Source organism: Apis cerana, linkage group LG6, assembly GCF_029169275.1.
Source record: "Apis cerana isolate GH-2021 linkage group LG6, AcerK_1.0, whole genome shotgun sequence".
Lineage (NCBI taxonomy): Eukaryota > Metazoa > Arthropoda > Insecta > Hymenoptera > Apidae > Apis > Apis cerana.
In genome coordinates this window covers 9,051,360-9,071,636 of record NC_083857.1, presented here as the reverse complement: position 1 = coordinate 9,071,636, position 20,277 = coordinate 9,051,360, and the positions used below count along the sequence as shown (strand labels likewise).

The 20,277-nt window shown below is 27.5% G+C and overlaps 1 protein-coding gene across 2 annotated transcripts; it reads left to right on the top strand.

The window, feature by feature from the left end:
- The first annotated feature begins 57 nt into the window (after positions 1-57).
- LOC107993783 (proton channel OtopLc-like) lies at positions 58-20,136 on the top strand. 2 transcript variants are annotated; one of them, XM_062076274.1, is made up of 10 exons: positions 58-1,114; positions 6,123-6,661; positions 15,779-16,004; positions 16,542-16,656; positions 17,367-17,592; positions 17,689-17,846; positions 17,932-18,148; positions 18,307-18,469; positions 18,566-19,426; positions 19,516-20,136. In XM_062076274.1, exons 2-9 carry the CDS (start codon positions 6,133-6,135, stop codon positions 19,395-19,397), a joined length of 2,466 nt encoding a protein of 821 aa, XP_061932258.1. In that variant the 5' UTR covers positions 58-1,114; positions 6,123-6,132; the 3' UTR covers positions 19,398-19,426; positions 19,516-20,136. The 2 variants fall into 2 exon arrangements, with proteins under 2 accessions (XP_061932258.1, XP_016905881.2); XM_017050392.3 differs by lacking the exon at positions 58-1,114 and having other exon boundaries at positions 5,293-6,661.
- Positions 20,137-20,277: the final 141 nt, after the last annotated feature.

The following is a 20,277-nucleotide window of genomic DNA, read 5'->3' as shown; positions in this document are numbered from 1 at the left end:
AGTTTTTTAATTTTTGTACATTAAATTTTTTTCTTTAAATACATAACTATTATTTTTATATTTTTTTTATTATATTCGAAAAAAGAAATATATTTTTAAGATATATTTTATTTATATTTTATTTCTTATATTAAAAAATAATTCTTATATAAAGTATACAAAGTTTATGAAAACAATGAGTTTTAAATTTCAAATAAAACGAAAGTGTTGAAATTTTATATCAATCATTCTTCAACTTTCTTTCTTGCACTTCCAATTTTTTGTTTCTTATCTTATCATAAAAAAAAGATAAAAATCCAAACATGAATTTGATACAATGCTATATATCATTTATATTCACATTTAACATGCACTATATTTTTTTTCTGAAGTCATAGAAGAGAATGTGTTGAAACCAAATAAATATGCAGCACACTTCTCCTACTCAAAATCACAACTAAGTTCTAGAATCGTTTACTCGGTTCATTTTAGTACCGTAGTTTAGTATAAGAGGTACTCGTGATCACAGAGCGTTTACGAGTGCCGCCATTTTTTCGAAGGTTAACCATTTGTATTTCAGAGATTGGAAGTCAGTCTTGGAGATCGGTAGATCTTTCGCAACTTGCGGATTGCAAGCTAGTCTACACATGATTTCTGATAAAGAATGCACGTGCATCAGTGATATAAATCAATTTAACTTTTCAATATTTATAATTTATGTTTATAATATAACGATGGATAATTAAAATTAAAATTCTTTTATACCGAAATAATCAATGAATTAAGGAATTTATAGTTATAAAATTTATAATAAGTTATAAATTTATATAAGCAAATTTAAAAATTTTTAATGAAAAATTAAACTTGAATTATATAAAATGAAGATAATTGCAAAAATTTTAAAGAAAATGTGACGTTTTGTGATAATCATCGGAATGACAAAAGTCAAGTGATCCTGACAGAAAATTTGTTTCAATCGATCCGGATGAACATCAATTAATTTGAACGTCTTCATGATTTTATGAATACAAGTGTTTGTGAATTATTATTCAGTTATATAAAAAAGTCAAAAAATTTAATTTAACGATGCCACGAACTCTTCAACCCATTCAAGAATGTAACTCCGGAAAATCAAGTGAGTTTAATGAAGAAAATATTTCATTAGAATTTTATTATAGTGCATTATATAATTTATGTTTTATTAATAATAATATAATTGTTTTATTATTAATAAAAACAATATAATTAATATATATATATATATATATATATATATATAGAATATCACTTAAAATAATAATTGATTTGATAAAAATTTTATTTGCTATATTTTTATATTATTATTATTTTTATATTTTAGAATATATTCAATGATTTATTGTTTTTATCTTTATCTTCATTAGAGGATATTTCAGAGGATCATATACATAAACAATTGATTTTTATATGTTAGTCACGTTCGGTAAAGTAGTTTCTTGTTCCAAAACATGCACGCTTTCCCTTTTCTTTTCTACGGAAGTAAAAATGATCGTTTTAAAGTGAATTTTATCTATTATATATTATTTACTTGTCGTTTTTCTTTTGATTCTTATTTTCAGAATTTTTATTCACTCGTGTATGATTGATTGATCATTATTGAATTAACGTATTGAAACAATCGATATATTGATGAATTTTTTATTTGTTCTAAATTAAAATTGATAATTTATTAATAGTGATTGTAATTGATTAATAGTAATTGATAATTTCTTCTTGTTTTTAACAAGAATTAAAAAATAATCCTTTCCTTTGATATATATAAAAATTTTAATTAAAATTTATAATTTAGTTTTTATAAAATTGAGATTATATTATAATATTATGTGATCATATAATATTATAATATTATATATACAAATGGTATTAATATCAATTAATAATATTTATACTAATAATTTTAATGATCTTGAAACAGTAAAGAAAAATTGAATCAATGCTTTTTTTCTGCATGTTTCTTTGGATATAATTTATTGCTAAAATATTTGTTATACAGTATATTAAAAAATAACGTTTTTATCCAATCTTTTATTATTCTGTTTTATTATAACATATATATATATATGTATATACACATAATTATATAATTATAGTTATATTTTATTTTTATATCAGTAATAATAAATAATAAGATGCATTCCTTATTTTTTTCTAATTTTTATTAATCTTTAATAGTTTTTAATAGGTTTTTTAATGTCATCAGTAATGATTCATCAATTAATAATATCATTAATTTTTCTTTTAATCATACTTTATTGAAAAATTAAATTGATAAATTGATAATTGTCAATAAAAATTTAATATTAAGATGTTATTTTTAAAGCGAGAATAGTTAAATCTCTAGATTTTTCTGAAAGTTTTTTTATGTTCAGTTTATATTTCGTATATTTCATTACTAAAGCAGTAGAAATTAACAAATTTGTTTATTTTTTAATATAATAATTTTAATTTATTTTGAATTTATTTTAATTTGTTATTCTTATTTTTTTTTAATTTTCAAATGTTACTTTCATATCATTTATTTTTATTTGAAATAGGTATATGCATATAATAATTATTTAAATAGGATATATGCATATTATTTAAATGCATATTTATCTGAAGGATAGATATTAGATATATAATATCTATATATAATATCTTGATTATTATTACACATTCATTTTTAAACAACTTGTTTAAATAATTTTAAATAAATCTTAATAAATACTGTAAATTATTTTTTTAATTTTATATTGAAATATGATTAAAAAAGAAAAGTAAAGGAAGAGAGAAATCTCATGATGAACATCGAGTCTAAAAAAGCTTTTGTTACCGAATAGAAAACGAGAATAACAATTACTGACTTTAACAGAGCGGATCTAAGTTCACCGTCATGCTATGATTTTTAATGTGGACACATGATATGATTAAATCATAATTTTAATTGAATTACACACATTCAATTTCTTTAAATAACTTTAATTATATTATAACTTTGTGCATAAAATTTACAGTAACTTGCAATATAATTATAGCAGTATAATTATTTTTGTGAAAGTATAAATAAAAAATAATTAATGAAATAAATAATATTGTAAACTTATGATTAAGTTATTAGAATATAAGTTTAAATAAGTTGTATCAAATAAACTCAAAGCATCCTCAGTTTTTGAAATAACAGTACTGTATGAGTTTGTAACATACAATCTATAACTGTATTGCGAGTTTTAAGAATCGTTCGTCTCTCAAAATAATATTAGAATATAACTATAACTCTTTGAATTATTAAGCTGTCATAATACGTTGTTTGTAGTGATGATATGACGAGTTAATGTATCTTTTGTACAATATTTTATTACATTTTTATTGAAAAATCATTGAAAATTAGTAAAAATTTTAAAAAATTTGATGATTAGTAATATCATTTTTCTATTGTAATTACAATAATATATTTTTCAATTCTTCTCTATTCCGATTCTTTTCAATAATCAAGATTTTTAAATGCTACATTTTTTAATATATTCTAATACCATTTTAAGTCTTTTTATAAACATATTATTTATAAAAAAAATCTCATATTTATCTAACAAAATTTATAATAATTTTACAATTATCTACATATAAACAAATTATTCTATTTCATTTGTTTTTCTTGTTTTTTATCTTTGTTTTAAATTCATTATAATTTATCGAATGCTACGAATAGCTTGCAGCAATGATACATGAGTTTCTACAAAGGCTGACGTTTATCAATTTTTATAGCGGTATACTACTGTCCAGCTATTACCAACAAGTATACTCGCCTAAAGCAAAACGCGGAAGAATCTGCCGTTGTAACATCGGTATAGCCAGTTAGTTATTATCGAACAAAATGCTTCGACCTCTAACACCTGTTCGAGGCTTATCTCTTTCTTTCTCACAAGTCGTGAATAAAAGGTCTCGATATTTCCAATTACATTGTTCAAAACTTATGATTCTCACGCGATAAATTCATCTTTCCATTTTACGATAATCGGTCCTTGAGGTTAACGGTCTTCTCGCAGTTTGCAATTTTCTTACGACAACAGTTGTTTTTCCATAGTAAAACAAGGCGCTAATGTATGTCGCTGCAATTGAAGAGATATCAGAAATATAATCGCTGTAGTCGTAACTAATTATTTGATTGTAATTAGGACGAAAATATTCTATTAATTCTACTAATTCGGTACTTATAGAGTAGAGATTTCTTCGTTTTATAAATTTATGACTATATAAATTTATATATATAATTGCTTGTATATGAAAGTTGAAATACAGAATTAAAAAGAAACATAACATAATAAAACATAAAGACAAACATAATTTGATTTATGAAAATAAACTTACACATATAGAATATAAAGTGATTTTTATAAAAAATACTTTCCTAATTCTCAATTCTAATTTTTAATATAATTTTTAATGCAATTACTTTTAATATAAAAAAGAATCACGTTTGCGAAAAAATTAAAATAAATTAAAATATTTATATCTTTTTCATAATTAATTCATGGGTATATTGCTAATTCATTATGTTTATTTTATATTTTCATTATTCTTTTTTTATTTAACGAATGGATATCTTAAGCTTGTTGTTCCTTTAGAAATTCCAAATTCCTCTAGAAATTTGATTAAAATAATTTTTCGGTGAAAGAGGTGATTCTATCTTGATAATGATGCGTAAGTAGAAAGAATTTGATCAACGAGATGTTGCATCAACATGATCACGTTTGAAGGAGAATCTCTTAACCTAAATAATGGAAAAGGTAAAAACTATCTACGAAAGATGTGAAACCTTTTTCGTAATCCTGGTCACGAACGAGAGCCAAATCCATATGATCAACCTCCAGCCACCTCCACACGACGAAACATTGTTTCTGGTAAAACTAAAGCCAAGAAACGACATTTACCTTTTGTAGTCGATCGAATACACTTATTGACGGGATTTTTACAAAATGTATACAATTTACGATAATATACAAAAATATAAAAATATTTATTAATATTTGTTTCTTACGCATTTTGTTTCCATCGAGTTCAAAGTGGAATCGGAGAAATTATTTTATTCGAATTCTTTCAACAGATTTGACATATGGTTTGCAATTACACAGTTTTTCAATTGGTGATTTAATTTTAGTGCAAGTGTTACGTACGATACTTATTATCTCTATCAAAATTATTAAAATTATTTATTTATATTAAATAAATAATTGTCGATTCGTGTATATTAATCATTTAGGATTTAAATAATATCCTAATTATGACATGCATTTTAATTTTCTTTCCCATAGATAATGTTCGAATTCGTATACCTTCAAATTAAATTACTAAAATGATTTCATTCATTATTTAAAGCCAAAAAGTTAAGACATAATTATTTTACAAATTATTAAATATACCAGTTATCACCGGTCGTGTACCAAATATCGGCATATCTAGGTCGCACCCAAATATTTCGATCTTTCAAAACCGACCCTTCGAATATGTTCGTCACGATCTGATCGTGACATCCGGTAAGCCTGATCACCTAGATCGTAATCGAAATACTTGATCATGGTGGCCGAATTGACTGACATTCCCGTCGCAAACGCAGAACGGAAGAGACTAACAGCTGATCCGGAGCAGTTTATATCTTCTATCAAGCAAAAAAATAGACCGAAGTGGATTCAGGCAGCTACCCGCGAACCGACTTATAGCGTTCTGGATACCAACGATAGATCAATCGATAACAATATATTATTCGGCCAGAAAAGCAACGTAGTCGTGATAAGCGCTGTGAAAAGTGATAAAACGAGAAGAAACGATTTGGAAATATCTCGAATCGAACAGAGGGAGGTTCCGAATGTTTGGCTGCCGACAGTGAACAAGCTGACATATGAAAACTCGACGATTCTCGAGGCAGAAGATGAGGATCCTCTTTATAGCGTGGTAAAGAAACCCAAGAAGGTTCAGTTACCCGATACAGGTTTTCTCGAGAGTAAACTTCAACCCATCAAAGAACAATCATCGGGAGAGAGGCAAATACAGATCTGTTCGCGACAAGAGGAGCTTCGACGGTGGTTACAGGTTGCATCGACACGATTACCGGAGCCACGACGGCTTTTCAGTTTCAGAGAAATGTATACGAACCAATTGGGGAAGTTTGATCGGATGGATCAAGATTGGAAGGGAGCTGTGGCCGTGCCTCGAGGGATCGTCGGTCTGGTAGGACCTTATCGAGTTTATCAAAATCCGAACGAAAGAAGAGAGTACATGCTCCAGGAAGAGGAATTGGTCGAAGAAGTGGTCGATTCCGTCAGTGAAATCGCCGCGAGTGGGAACAACGGGGTCACTGAACATCATCAACGAGCGAAGTGGCGAATAAGAGAGGACGACGAGGTAACTCTGGTGCCTGATATTCGAAATATCCCTGGTCTCGAAGAATTTGCCGTGGAGACGGAAGAAAGCAAGGAATTGTCCGATTGGAAGAAAGTGGACGATCAAGTTGTCATTGGTTACAGCAAGAACGACGAAGAGTTCGAGCCTAAGGAGGACGAATTCAAGGGAGAGATCGATGAGATTGTGTCTGGCAAAGAGGAACGAGCTGTGGACGTGCTTCCAGAAGAAGCTTCAACTGTTTCTACCACTTCGGTAAAGGATAAAAAGGGTGAGAGAGTTCGTTCTGTTAATGGAATCATGTTTGTTCAGCGATACTTTTAACAGAGAAAAGTCGTTAATGATCTTTTAGATGATTTCCATCGAGTGGAAGATGCATCTGGTGAGATCATCCGTCTCGAGCGAACGTTGCTCGAGTACGAACGGTGTAACATTTAAATATGCGGCATAGTTTCGTTTGTTAAAAGACGTCATGAATTTGTATGCAAGTCGTTTGTTCGTCGTCGTACGGTATCGTGTCGGCGACCAAAAGAAACGGTTAGCGGTAGATCGCGCGACTACGCGCCTCCGTCTTTTCGATACGTGCAAGGTTTTCTTTATTAGCGATATATCCATTCACCGATATTTCTACAGGATGTTTTCGATACTAATATCTAATTCGTATCACTAGTTAACGGTATTGCAATTGGCAGAGCATTCGATAGGATCTAGGCTGAACATGCGAACAGCATTTAATGCTCGAATTGATTAATTTTTGGTTGATAACGCGGAGCTTAATGGCGATTTATCATATTTTCAAGAGTTACAATTATTTCTTCAGATAAATGAATTTTATTTTCTTGAATTTTAAGATCTATTTTGCAGTTTTTAATAAATTAATTTAAAATAGAATAGCCTAAAACGAATAATGATCCATCGAAGAATTTTTGTTTTAATTATGATTAACGTTATTAACTGATTTGTATAATTATCGCTTACAATGTAGTATAATTATCGTTTGTCAATTTTATATTAGTTGATAATCACTCATTTTGCAATTGCTGCAAAAACTTTTTTAATTAATCTGTGACAAAGTTTATTGACCCTAACTGGAATACATATTATTTTCTTATCGCTAAGAATCAAAGTTGCTCGATGCTGCATATCTATTTTTACCTCGAAACATCGAGTTTTCACCATGACAAAGATTTTATTCAAGAGATACGTTCTCGACGAACAATTCTCACAATCTTATGGATCTCACAATTCCATTATTTTTTATCACTAACTGTTATAATGAATAGACAGTTTCAACTTTCGCTGTTTTTATGCCATACTGCCCTCTCTTTTATGGTATAAGTGCATATAATCAGTATCATGGATCTCTGATCACGAAGTATAATAAATTTTTCACATGAAGAAGTCATAAACTGATAAAAATATAATTATAGGATAAATATACTGATATTGTATATTTATTACAGATTTTTACACGGGATAATTTTGATGAAGATTATTTTGTATATAAATTAAAAAAAACAAGATTTCCTATTTAATATTATATTTCTCTGAATACAGAATGATAATTTATCGAGATAAAACGGAGAACGTGAAAACGAATAATTAAAATCATATGCGATATCAAAAGAAGAATTACAATTATTTTTTTGAGATGGATCGAGTTTCATTTTCTTGTATTTAGAAGATCTATTTTTTTTTTTACTTATAATTTGAAATGAAAAATCGTATAATATTTATATATTTGAAACGAAAAATTATAGAAAATATTTTTTATTTCATTTCAAATAATCCAATAATAATATTAACACGAGAAAAATTTTAAATAAAAGTTCAAGGACAAATCTCGATAAATTTCTCGTATGACGAACAAAATTTCTCTATCGTATGTCATTAATGGCTGCACGAGCCTGAATGATCGTCGCGCATTTCGTTTCATGGAAAAGAAAGTGGAGAAGATGTTCGTCTTTTGTACAAACTCTCTGGATATTACATACAGGCAGAGGAGCGTTTTGTCTTCTGACGATCCTTTACTTTCTCGTTCCACTTCGCTTCCATGATGTGATCGCCAATATCATTAATCATAAAAGTTATATCAATTTATCCAACATATGGCGCTGTGGCTATTGGCCTTCTGACAGCTTGTTACACATTACCGTTGTTAGGAAATGCAACTTAAGAAACTTGTTTTTATTCTGACAACTTTTGCAACCGGCTTCTTTGGTACAGTTATCCACTTTTGCTCGCGCATGATGGTTGGCCTATTGCTTTCGAGCACCGGAACAGTGTAATTGCATTTGCGCGTGAGAGTTTGCAAAGAATCATAGCTTCTTACAGATAAAAGAAAAAACATTCATGGAAAAGATTGGAGATAAATCTTTCGCTTGACTTCTTGTCGTATATCTTGTCGTCCACGATATTCTTGCTTACAATTAATTGAAATTGGTGTATGAAAATTTTAATGTTTTACTTGTTTCATTTGGACATTGTTGAATGTTATATTATTCATTGATTAAAATTACATTTTTATATTTAAATTAAATTACATTCATCAAATGTTATGATATCAAAATATAATATAAAAAATTTAAATTTTTTATTGTCATAATTATGAAAAATATATATATATATATATCTATATATGTATTATGATTTTCAAAGAAAATAAAAAGATTTAATTAGTAGTATGATTTGATAGGATATTGATATTTTTCTTCCATGAAAGTAGAGATATAAAAACTTCGTTCAACTCTTATCAGTAAATATAAATCTTAATGAATTATTCAGTGCATAATTTCTACATATGTGAAATCCTTAAAAGTATTTTTCATGACTAATAAATTCATCTTCTTATGAGATTTCCGAACATAAATCACGAAACTTATTTTTCATGCATTGATGCATTTTACTTGTTCATTCAGTTAAATTCTTCTTCTTTTCCTGGAAAAAATAGTTAATAATTATTCTATTATTATTCTAATTCTAAATTATCATATTTAGATAAAATTTTTAATAAATTAAATAATAAGTAAAGATTATATTAAATATAAATTCTTTAAAACCAGGAAATGAAATATAAAATTACAATCTTGTTTTTTACTTTTCTTTAAATATTTTAAAACTTTTATATAATAAATATTTTTTAAAAATGGGTAATGTTGAACTATTAAATATAAAGAAAAACGTTTACCGTTCACAGATATCTAAGATATCTTCCCTCAATGCTTTTATGTTTTTAATGCGCACTGTTTTATAAGCTACAATAAATGCCATATGGTTTTCGTGATGGGCAGAAATAAACTTCAGCGGACATGTTTATTTTTGATTGTTAAAGAAACGGAAAAATTCATTTCCGTTAAATGTCAAAATGCAATTAAACATTTGACATTTGACACTATGCTGTTAACTGTGCTTAACGCCATAGAAAATTTTTTTTCGGAAGGATAAAAAGACGAATTTCTTTGATTTCTCTGTTAATATTCTCATAAAGATACGATTCCATCTTCCACATGTTGCACGATCCAATGTTCCATATGTTACCTCTCGTTCTAAAAATTCTATCCATTAAGAATTTAAATAGTTTTAAGCAAACATAGATAAATATAATTAAGATAAAACAAATGTAATTGATTATGTTTCTTATTATTTAAACAATATTTGATGAATCGAGCAATAATTTTAATATTTTAAGAATTAAATAAGAATTAAATTTATTTAAACAATTCATTATAGATTCTAATAAATAGAGTTTTTTTTTTTTAAACACATCAAATTTTCCATATTTTATAAAAATTTAATTCGATCGAATATTTCAATTTTACTTTGACTTAACTAAAATTTACGATCGAAAATGTAAATGCGTGGCTTAGTAATATTCGTGGAGGACATAAAAAATCGTGAAAGCAGGGTGAAAAACGAGGTGAAAGGTATTCGTGGAAAATGTCCTTTCCTGTATACTGGTAATTTTTCGCTTCGAAATCGCATTGAAACGCTCATCTTCTAACGACATATCGTTTTGCGTACATATGATGATCGTAAATCGCGTGAAAGCGGATTCGTTCTATTGTACAGAGCAACTAAATCGATCCTACGAGTATGTCGTTGTTCTGTTCACACAAACTTTCATGAATAATTTTTTTATCTTATAAATGAAGACACGGAAGTGGGAATCGCTTTCGCATACCGAGAAAACCGGTTAAGCGTTAAAAATGAATTTCGGGCACGATTTCACGTGTTACTTGATCGATATTCGTTTTTTTTATATCAACGTGTGATATATTATATTTTTTTATTTTATTTATTATTATACATTTTTATATCGCGTTATATAAACGCTATATAATATTTTTATATTCTTTCTATTTTTTTCTCTCTCTCTGTTTTATTTATTTTGTATAAGGAACACATCTTAATTAAAGGAATATTAAATCAGACGGTAGCTATAATTTTTCCCGCGATCATGGAGGCGTTCAGTTTCATGCGGCGTAAAATGAGGCGATTAGTTTCGCATGGTTGAAATATAAAAAGAAAAAAATACGTAAAAATGTACGTCGATGTACGCAAAAAGTGTTATTATCAGCATTCTTTCAGAGAACATGTAATTCACAATGATTACGATCAGCTGAGGAGCTTGATGTTTTGACGAGACAAATAAATGCAATAAAAAGTTCTCTTCCTAAAAACTTCTTGTTATCTTGGAAAATATATGCCGGAAAAAAATAGTATTTCTTGATTTTATTTTAATTCTTTAAAATTATTCAATAAAAGATTTATGTTAAAAATCGTTATATTATTATATAAAATAATTTTCTAATCAAAATATTTTTTACTAATCAAATTTTTTATAAAAAAATCTCAGAGATAGATGCAGTTCGTGCTTACCTCACTATAAATTTATTGCTTCAGTTTGAACTTTCGAATGACCAAGTGAAAGGTTCAGAAAACAGGTTTTTTATTTTTTATGAAGATACTTGTGATGAATAAGTCATTTTCGTGAAGTAAAAGTGCTCTTTAAATCGATGGAAAGTTAATATAATCATTTTGTTAAATTCATTAAATTCTTCATTTTTAATACCAATAAGTTTTTTTTCTGTAAAATTCATATTTTCAATCTATAATATATCATTTAATACTTTTTAGATTTCCCTTATTAATATTAATACCTCAAATTATATGGAAAGCGTCATTAATAACCTACAATAACCAACAGAAACATATTCTTTACTTGCTTTATATTGAATTATAAAAATTCAGTATAAGTTTTTCATTCATTAAATATTCTTTAGATTATTATTAAATATTCTTAATAATTCTCTATTATATGAATTAATACATTTAGTTTTTCTTTAAACAATGTAATTGATTCAACAAAAGCCTAATTAAGATCAAAGAAAATATACGTAATATGTAAATGTATATACTGAAGATCACTTACCTTACTATAATTATTTAATTTTTACAAATTTATTTAGATATCATCCTGTATAACTTTCTAAAGATTATTAAGCATTATTACACGTACTCTTGTATATTAATACCTGGAATTAATCCTTTGCTTACATCATATGACTTTTATAAATCGCATTATTAAAGCGATGTATAATAAAAATTTTATCTCATCAATCTCTTCAAGATCTACCATATACTTTTAATAGGATCTATCAAGAATCAATAATCAATTGAAAAATCGAAAAAGATATAACATGAATATTTGTGAATCACAATAGTGCCGATAATTTATGCAACAGATGGTTGCAGTGAACCCTTCTAACCTTTAACATTCTTTCAACACGAACAGGGCATTATGATACAATAAGTCAACGTTCAGTGTGTGACCGCTATAGGAGACAAACGATTAATTAGATTATAACAGGATTGCTTACTCGTATTAATCTCGATGTCTCGCGCTTGGTTCGCCGAATAACCTGCATATTGGCATGCAAAACTATCTTGCAGCGTGATAATCTTTAATCATCTTCTATTTTTATCTTGATCTCGATCATGATAAAACTAAACCAGTTTCGATTTGCTTGGTTTGCACGTCATGCGTGTTCGTTTGCGGATGATATTTGCAAAATTGCAGAAGACTCTTAAACCTGATTTTTTAATTGCATATTTTATATGCATTATGTGAATTTTTAAACTTGGAAATTCTTGTACACTACTACTGCAATACACGCTAAAAACAAAAGAAAGAAATGTAAAAAAATATATTTTCAAAATATTGTTGCAGTACTACTTATTATGCATACGAGATTGTTTACGAAATTGCAAGTTAATTATAATACATTTTTTTGTTAAATTATAAATTGTTTCCCAATTTTACGTAAAATTTTATTATTAGCAACGTAAAAGTAAATAGCGACATAAGCTACACGTTGATCGTGCACTTTTATCGGTCTGTTAAAAACGAGGCTACTAGAAACGACATCATCATTTTTGTGGTCATCTTCATTATCATCATAGGCGTAATGCTCGTCCTCATCATTGAAGTACCACCACCGTTTTCATATTCCAGACCATTCGATATACTGTTGGTTCCATACTTCTAGCCATTCCGTTTTGTGATTGTGTCTGAAGCACTTCTCCTTTGTCGTTTCTTTGTAATTCAGTACATATTGTATTTCTTCGCTCTTTGATGTTTATCATGAATGATGATTCGAGTGTCTAATGACAACAATTGTTTTCTTTTGACAAAAGCGAGGTAAATTTTTTTCTAACATTAATATTTCTAACAGATGGTCTAAGTAACGGATTTTTTTGTTTTCTTTTTTTTTATATTTTTGAATTGTGCATGAATCATGGTGATAAAAATGTTAAAATAATAATAATCCATATGAATATCTAAATCATATAGAATATATATATTGATCATGTGATTCTTGATTTATATTTTAACATTTTTCTCATTTTTGTTTGTTTTTATTATTTCTGAAACATTTAAATAATGACTAAATTATCCATTTGTTAAATATGTTAATTAGTAGTAATTAAATGATTCAATATCTTTGTATTTAAATATATCTTCAATTTATATATTTTTATTATAAATATTTTATTGTATTATTTATTAGTTTATTAAAAGTATTTTTATATCGAATATTTAGTTGAAAATATTACTATAAAAGAATTATTAGTCTTTTCTTGTAAAAAATGATATTATGAATGCTATCAATAACAGGTTTTCAATAACTTGATTTTTATGATTTATGATAAATAAATAAAAGTTCAAAGATTTTATGTTTTTGCAATGTATCAAAAAGTAAATGAATTTCTCGACTTCTTCCGTCAGCTGACAGACAAGTTTCTATTTTTTTTTACAACTCTCTGGAATCGTAATGACAAACGTATTTCATGATAAACCATAAAATCTCAAATTCACAGTGCAGTGTATTGACCTAATTTTATACTAGCTGAATCATAAAATTTCACATTTTATTTCATACAGTATTGGCAATCGTTTCAAAGACATATAAAGATATCGAAAATATTAAAAAACATTACATATGTATATTTGATATTTAACTATTTTAATATACGAATAATAATCATAAATTCTAAATATCTCAATAAATTATAACTTAATTAATAACAAGGTAATTAATAACACTGAAAAAAAAATTAATGATAAATTTTGATCGTATTTTATTATCTTATTATAGTATTGTATTAAATTCAAATTAAATTTTAAACGTACATAAGTTTCAAACAGTTTAATCAATTTAATTAGATATATAATCTATATGTTTACTTGAGTCAAAAAATTAATCATATCAATTCTCATTGTAGATTACATCATACTTTTAATTCATTAAAATTTTCTCGTCAAATATCGATACATCTTCGATACACGATTTTCCATTTTGATCGATTCGAAAGTAATCGACTTTTACAACTCTCGGATTCGTTTCGTCGCACTTAAAGCGCCTTTAAATCATTCGAGTCGAAATTATCGAAGGAACAGTTGGATGTACGAATTCTTCTAGCGAAAGTTAATCGTATTATTCTACTGACCCAAAAGGCTAAAGAATGGATTCAATTAATGGATTTCCGAATGAAATTTGGAAACAAATTCAAAGATCGACTTTATCGTTATTAATGATAAATATATATATTTCTTAATAACGATTTCTCGTGAATGTGTATATATATATATATATAAATTTTAAGAGTAGAAAAATCTATATTTAAAATTGTTTTTTATTAAGTTTGAGAATCATAAAGATAAATTTTCTTTTAAAATAAATGATCTGAAATAAGAAATAATATAGTTATTACGATAATTATTTGTACATAATAAATATAAAAAATAAAATTACAATATATAAAAACATTTGAAAGAAAAATATATTTTAATATAACCAATTAATATAATTAATTGTAATAGATGATAAAATCTATTTTTATTCAACAAGTTTCACTTGTTTATCAATCTTTCAAATATGAACTTGTATAAACATTTATAACTACATCTTTCGCGGAAAAAATAAATTAGTAAACTACAATATACAATTATTCATTTTCGAGAAAGTTAATTTTGAAAGTTGACGAGTATATGTTCATTTAGCTAAGTTCAGATTTATTGAAATGATGTTCTAATGGTTGTTTCATTCTAATACGGAATATTTGTTAAAATTTTGTTCTATTATTTTCAAATTTATTACTGTTCTTTCTAATCTTTTTAAAATAATTATCACATTTTGATTCTTTATATTCATACACGTTAATTATGCTCTGTAAGTTCAATTTTCTAATATTTAAAATAATAATATAACCTTAGCTTTCGAAACTAATTGAATCTTGTGTTAATTCAGTTTTCGTTCATGAAATATTATTTCATTTAATTCATCAAATTGTAGAAAATTATAAAAAAATAGAAATTGTTTAGCAATTATTATTTATTAAATTCAATATTTATTAATGAAGATGTTTAAATATAAAATATTTTTTTAGAATATTTTAAAATCATTTCAAAATTTTAACAATTTTTCAATATTATTCAATTTCAATGGTTATTAATATGTAACAAATAATGCACTCTTCATGTTCTGAGTTTTGTGATTCTTCGTCCAATTTCTCTTATGTACATTTTATATGTTACTGTTACTTTATATTTATATATACTATTGTTTTTAAATTAATCTTTATTTAATTTTTGCTTATAATACCTATTTTTTCTTGTACTCTAATTAAAAAATATTCTTTGGTTTTTTCAAGCTTGATTCATGAATTTTTAGATGAAAAAAATTAATAACGAAACGTACAAGAAGTATAAAATTAATAAAATTCGTACAATCAGAACTTTGCAAAGAATGTTTAAAAAATTATCTGTATCAATATATAATTTATTATTTATACATTCAATCTTATTTTGCATATTTATCTATTTCAGTCAGCAATGAACAAAACGATAAGGATAGTTTAAACGAGACAGGAAGTACAACAGGTGGCACCGTGGAAGGTACACCTGGTGGTGTCCCCAATAGGGGTGAAAGGAACACCGAGACAGAGGCAGCAATTGCAGAAGGAACGAGATCTGCTCCGTCCAAGTCTCTGGTCTCCAGAATCCTTTCTAGGACACACTCTTCGAACGATCTATTGGATCACTCTGAACCTTTGTAAGATATTACGATTATACGTAATACTATATAATTTCTTGCATAACTTTAACAAATAAAAATGAAATTTCTAACGAACATAACTAAACAGATAAATGACAACACAAAATTTTTAATTTTATGATTTAAAATTTCAATTTGAATTATATGAAGGATCCTTGAAGTAAAATATTGAATATTCGTTATGCATATTTAATGATTTTTACTGAAGGATTGAAACTGAGATTAAAAATTAAATTAATTTATTAATTTATTATTTTCGTCAAAGTATAATATTCGTAGATTAAATTGATACAGTCATAATTTATGACCGATGTAAAATAGAATAATTAATTCGAATTATTAATATTAAATTAGATAATGTTATAAAATTTTATCAATTTCGGCATTTTTCACCGTAAGATCGATGAAAATAGAATAATTTAGTACGAAGCACTGTAAGTATTATTTATCATGATGAATATAAATAATTCATATTTTCAGTGAAAATGGGATAATAAAAATCAATGATTGATTTTTATGATGATTGTGTTGCAGTTCTCAGTTATGGATCATCCTTTCGAATGTTTATGGTCAGCTTCTCGTAGTGCTGATGATTGCTCTATGCTTAGCCGAAGTCATGGACACACCTGTACCTTTACTCAGTTTACAAGTAAGTAATTTAAGTTTACTTATTCAAGTAATTAAAAGGATTAGAATAAAATTGTTTGTATAATTATACAAAGATATATTATGATTATTAATTAAAAAAATTTTGCTTTATAAACTTTTTACGTTTAGGATATTTTTTTCATGTTTAAATATATGACAATGTTAATTATATTTACAATAATTCCGTTCAACTGTTAATCAGAGCAATTATATTTTTCTAATAAATATCTTCATCATAAATACTAATAATTTTTATGCTACAGTTATATGTCATGCATTTATTATAATTTTTTTTTAAATATCTATTCATTATTGTAAAAAAAAATTTATTGTACTATTCATGTTTTTAATAAATTTAGCTTGATAATACATTCAACTTTGCTCAGGTATTACAACCTAGGATTATCTACCCGGTTATTCGATGTGATTCTTTGACCTTAGTACAGTTGCCTAATCTCACGTTCTCCAAGCAATTTCCTACAATCTCATGCTAGGTTGTAGTATGATTTTCGATTCATTATTAATTGAATTTATATCTATTAAAAAAAATACTTCCATATATTACCAATAATATTTGATTTATACTATAAAATATTACTATAAAATATTTTTTCTTTTAATACTAATTTTTTAATAATAATTTGAGAATGAAACTGCATTATTTGATTATAATATTTTATTTATTTTTTGTTTTTATTGTTTTTTTTGCAGGGCATATTTTTGATGTACTTATATGTAGGAAGCATAGCAGTGATTATCAGCATTTATATTTGGGTATTGGTAGACAGTTGTGGAAGTCTCGGTAACGGTGCAAATGGTGTTGACGATGCGGAACTTGGTGGTACATCCTTAACCAGGTTCGGATCTTTGAAACGTGCTCACATCTCGCGATCTAGAACAGCTTCAACAAGTTTTTACATTCGAGTTGGAGCGCTCCGTGAGTTTCTTCAGTTATTCCAATTTGTAATAATCTTGTATGAGCGAAGAAAGCGAAAAAAAAAAACAGAATTGAAACGTGAATATATTTGAACAGTTTTCGGTTTGGCGACTCTCGTTTTCAATGGTTTAGAAATGGCAATGCATTCCATGATGCAAGGCACAGAATGCTTGAGCGATGTTGTCTTCGTACATCCGGTACTTCATGGACTATTTACATTTCTCCAAATGCATTTTCTTTTCGTGAATTCGCAAGTGAGAAGTATTCCAGTACCATTTTATTTTTGTTATAAAATTATAAAAACATTTAGATTAATAAAATTGATTGGAATATTTGTAGGTTCTTGTAGAGAGATTCGGTTTAATAGCGAGATTCGGATTCATCCATTTGGCTGCTACAAATATTGCTGTTTGGTTTCGATTAGTTATTTGGGATTCTGCTCAAGAATGGACTTATTTTGTTCATTTGGCACAACGCGGTTTGCAAAATTCAGCTTCCCCACTGAATCTTCGAGGATTTCCAGAATCTTTGATAAGGCATACTCGAGATCTGATAAGTATGTTTTATTTCATATGTTAAAATGATTTTAATGCATAAATATTATAAATATATATATCAAAGTTATCAAATTATAAATAAATAAATATGTTATTTAGATACTAAATTATTTCAATTAATATATAAATTTATTTTTTATTTATTTTTCATCTTTAGATCATTCTCCAGTAGAAAAACAAGTTTTTCAACCATATCAGCCTATCTCGGATGAACAAATCTCACAAGTAATTGCTTTACAAGAGTGTTTGAATACTAATACTCTTGGACAATTGTGGACATCGAGTATGCCATTTCTTTATCCGTTTATTGTACAATTTAGGTAAGTTTTATATGTAACTATAACATATTATTTAATTTAAAATTCACATACCAATTATTGGAGAAAAAAATTTCATACTTTTTTTAATACTTTTAGTTTAATTGCTGCTGCAGTGACTTTTGTAATGGGTCAAAACGTCGGTCGGAATCGATTACATAAGCAAAAGTTCCATGGCAGCAAAGATTTGACAAGTCACACTAAAGTTGGATGCGATGGTTCGAGCAAAGGATTATTCTTAGGCATATTGTGTATGGTCGCGGGCATAGTAGTAATATTGATATTCCTCGTCGTAAGAGAAGATCAACATTTCCCATCGTCAACCTTATCCTGGTTAACTTGCGGTACTCTAACTAGCATTTTAACGTTGAGTACCTTAATGACAGCTAGTGGGCTTATTCAAGTTCGTCAAATGTCTGTTGTTATTAGAGCACCAGCCATCTTAGATAGTTTATTATCAAACGTGGCTCTCTTTGGAGTTCAGTTATACTCTATTTTCACGATTGTAGTTTCTGCCTGTTCCTTAGCTATTCTAGAGAATGAAAGCAATGAAACACGAGGAAGGCATATTATGCTACTCACGGCATCGATTTTACAATTAATCCAATGTTTCGCTCAAAGCACATTGATCGCTGAAGCATCTAAGAGATCATGTATAACTCGTTTCCAAATAATAGCGAAACCAGCCAGACAAGTGATTACATTTCTATTATTCAGTAATTCTGTACTGTGGGCTTTCGACACTGTGGTTACACAAAATTGGATCTCACAAGAATTACAATTGAGATTTTTTGGAGTACTCGCCTGGGGCGTCATATCCAGGATCGGGTTACCTTTGTTGATTTTTTATCGATTCCATAGTTGTGTACTACTATTAGAGGCGTGGAATAAATGTTATAGAATGCCAAGAGGAGAGCATCCGCTCAACTGACGACACAGAATGCTACTATGTTCCTCGAGGTTTATTATTCACATTTATATGAATATAATGATATTTATATAAAAAATAATTAAAATTTTATATACATAATTGAAAATATTTTTCACAGATTACAGCCAAGATCGCATGATTCTTATTGTCGCAGAAATGTGACCATTAATTTACGACAGGACAACGAATGGTCCACTACGATTCAGAGAACTCCAAAGAAAATATTTAATTCGAATTCATGGATGACGAATTCGATGAGTTTCGTTCCTTTCGTCGACAATCGGCTCTACTTTGATCCAAACTCTTTATCTTGTATCGCGACATCTACCGTAGATCCGCAATATTCAGAAGATGTTATAAGATCGTCTAGAATAATGCAACGTCATCACCATCATCATCATCATCGTCGCCGTCATCATCATCATCACAGGAAGCATCGACGCGTGGTCAGTGATCCGGGTACAAGAAATTGGAACGTCGCTAATCAAGATGTCAAACGACATCGTAGGATGTTCAGCTACGATACGGGTATTACTGGTCTGAGATTGATAGAAAAGGAATCAATAGCTGAGATCGACAAGGAAATTCCATCCCCTGATGAGACGAAAATATCGACTTTCAGGAAAGTGCCATGGCATTCGAACTTGCACATGCTCAAAATCAGAAGAACTTAGCACGATAAAATGATTTATACGTGGGACGTTAGAATGATATGAAAGAAAAACGAGTTTTATCAAAAGCTTCAAAGTTGATCGATCGTCTCGTTATTTTCCTTTTATCCTTGTTTTTCGAAGGATTGTAATGATTTGTTATCCTATTACGGGTTGCACTTTTGGCGTCTTTAAGATCACAATATTGTTTTTATTTTTCATTCCGATTG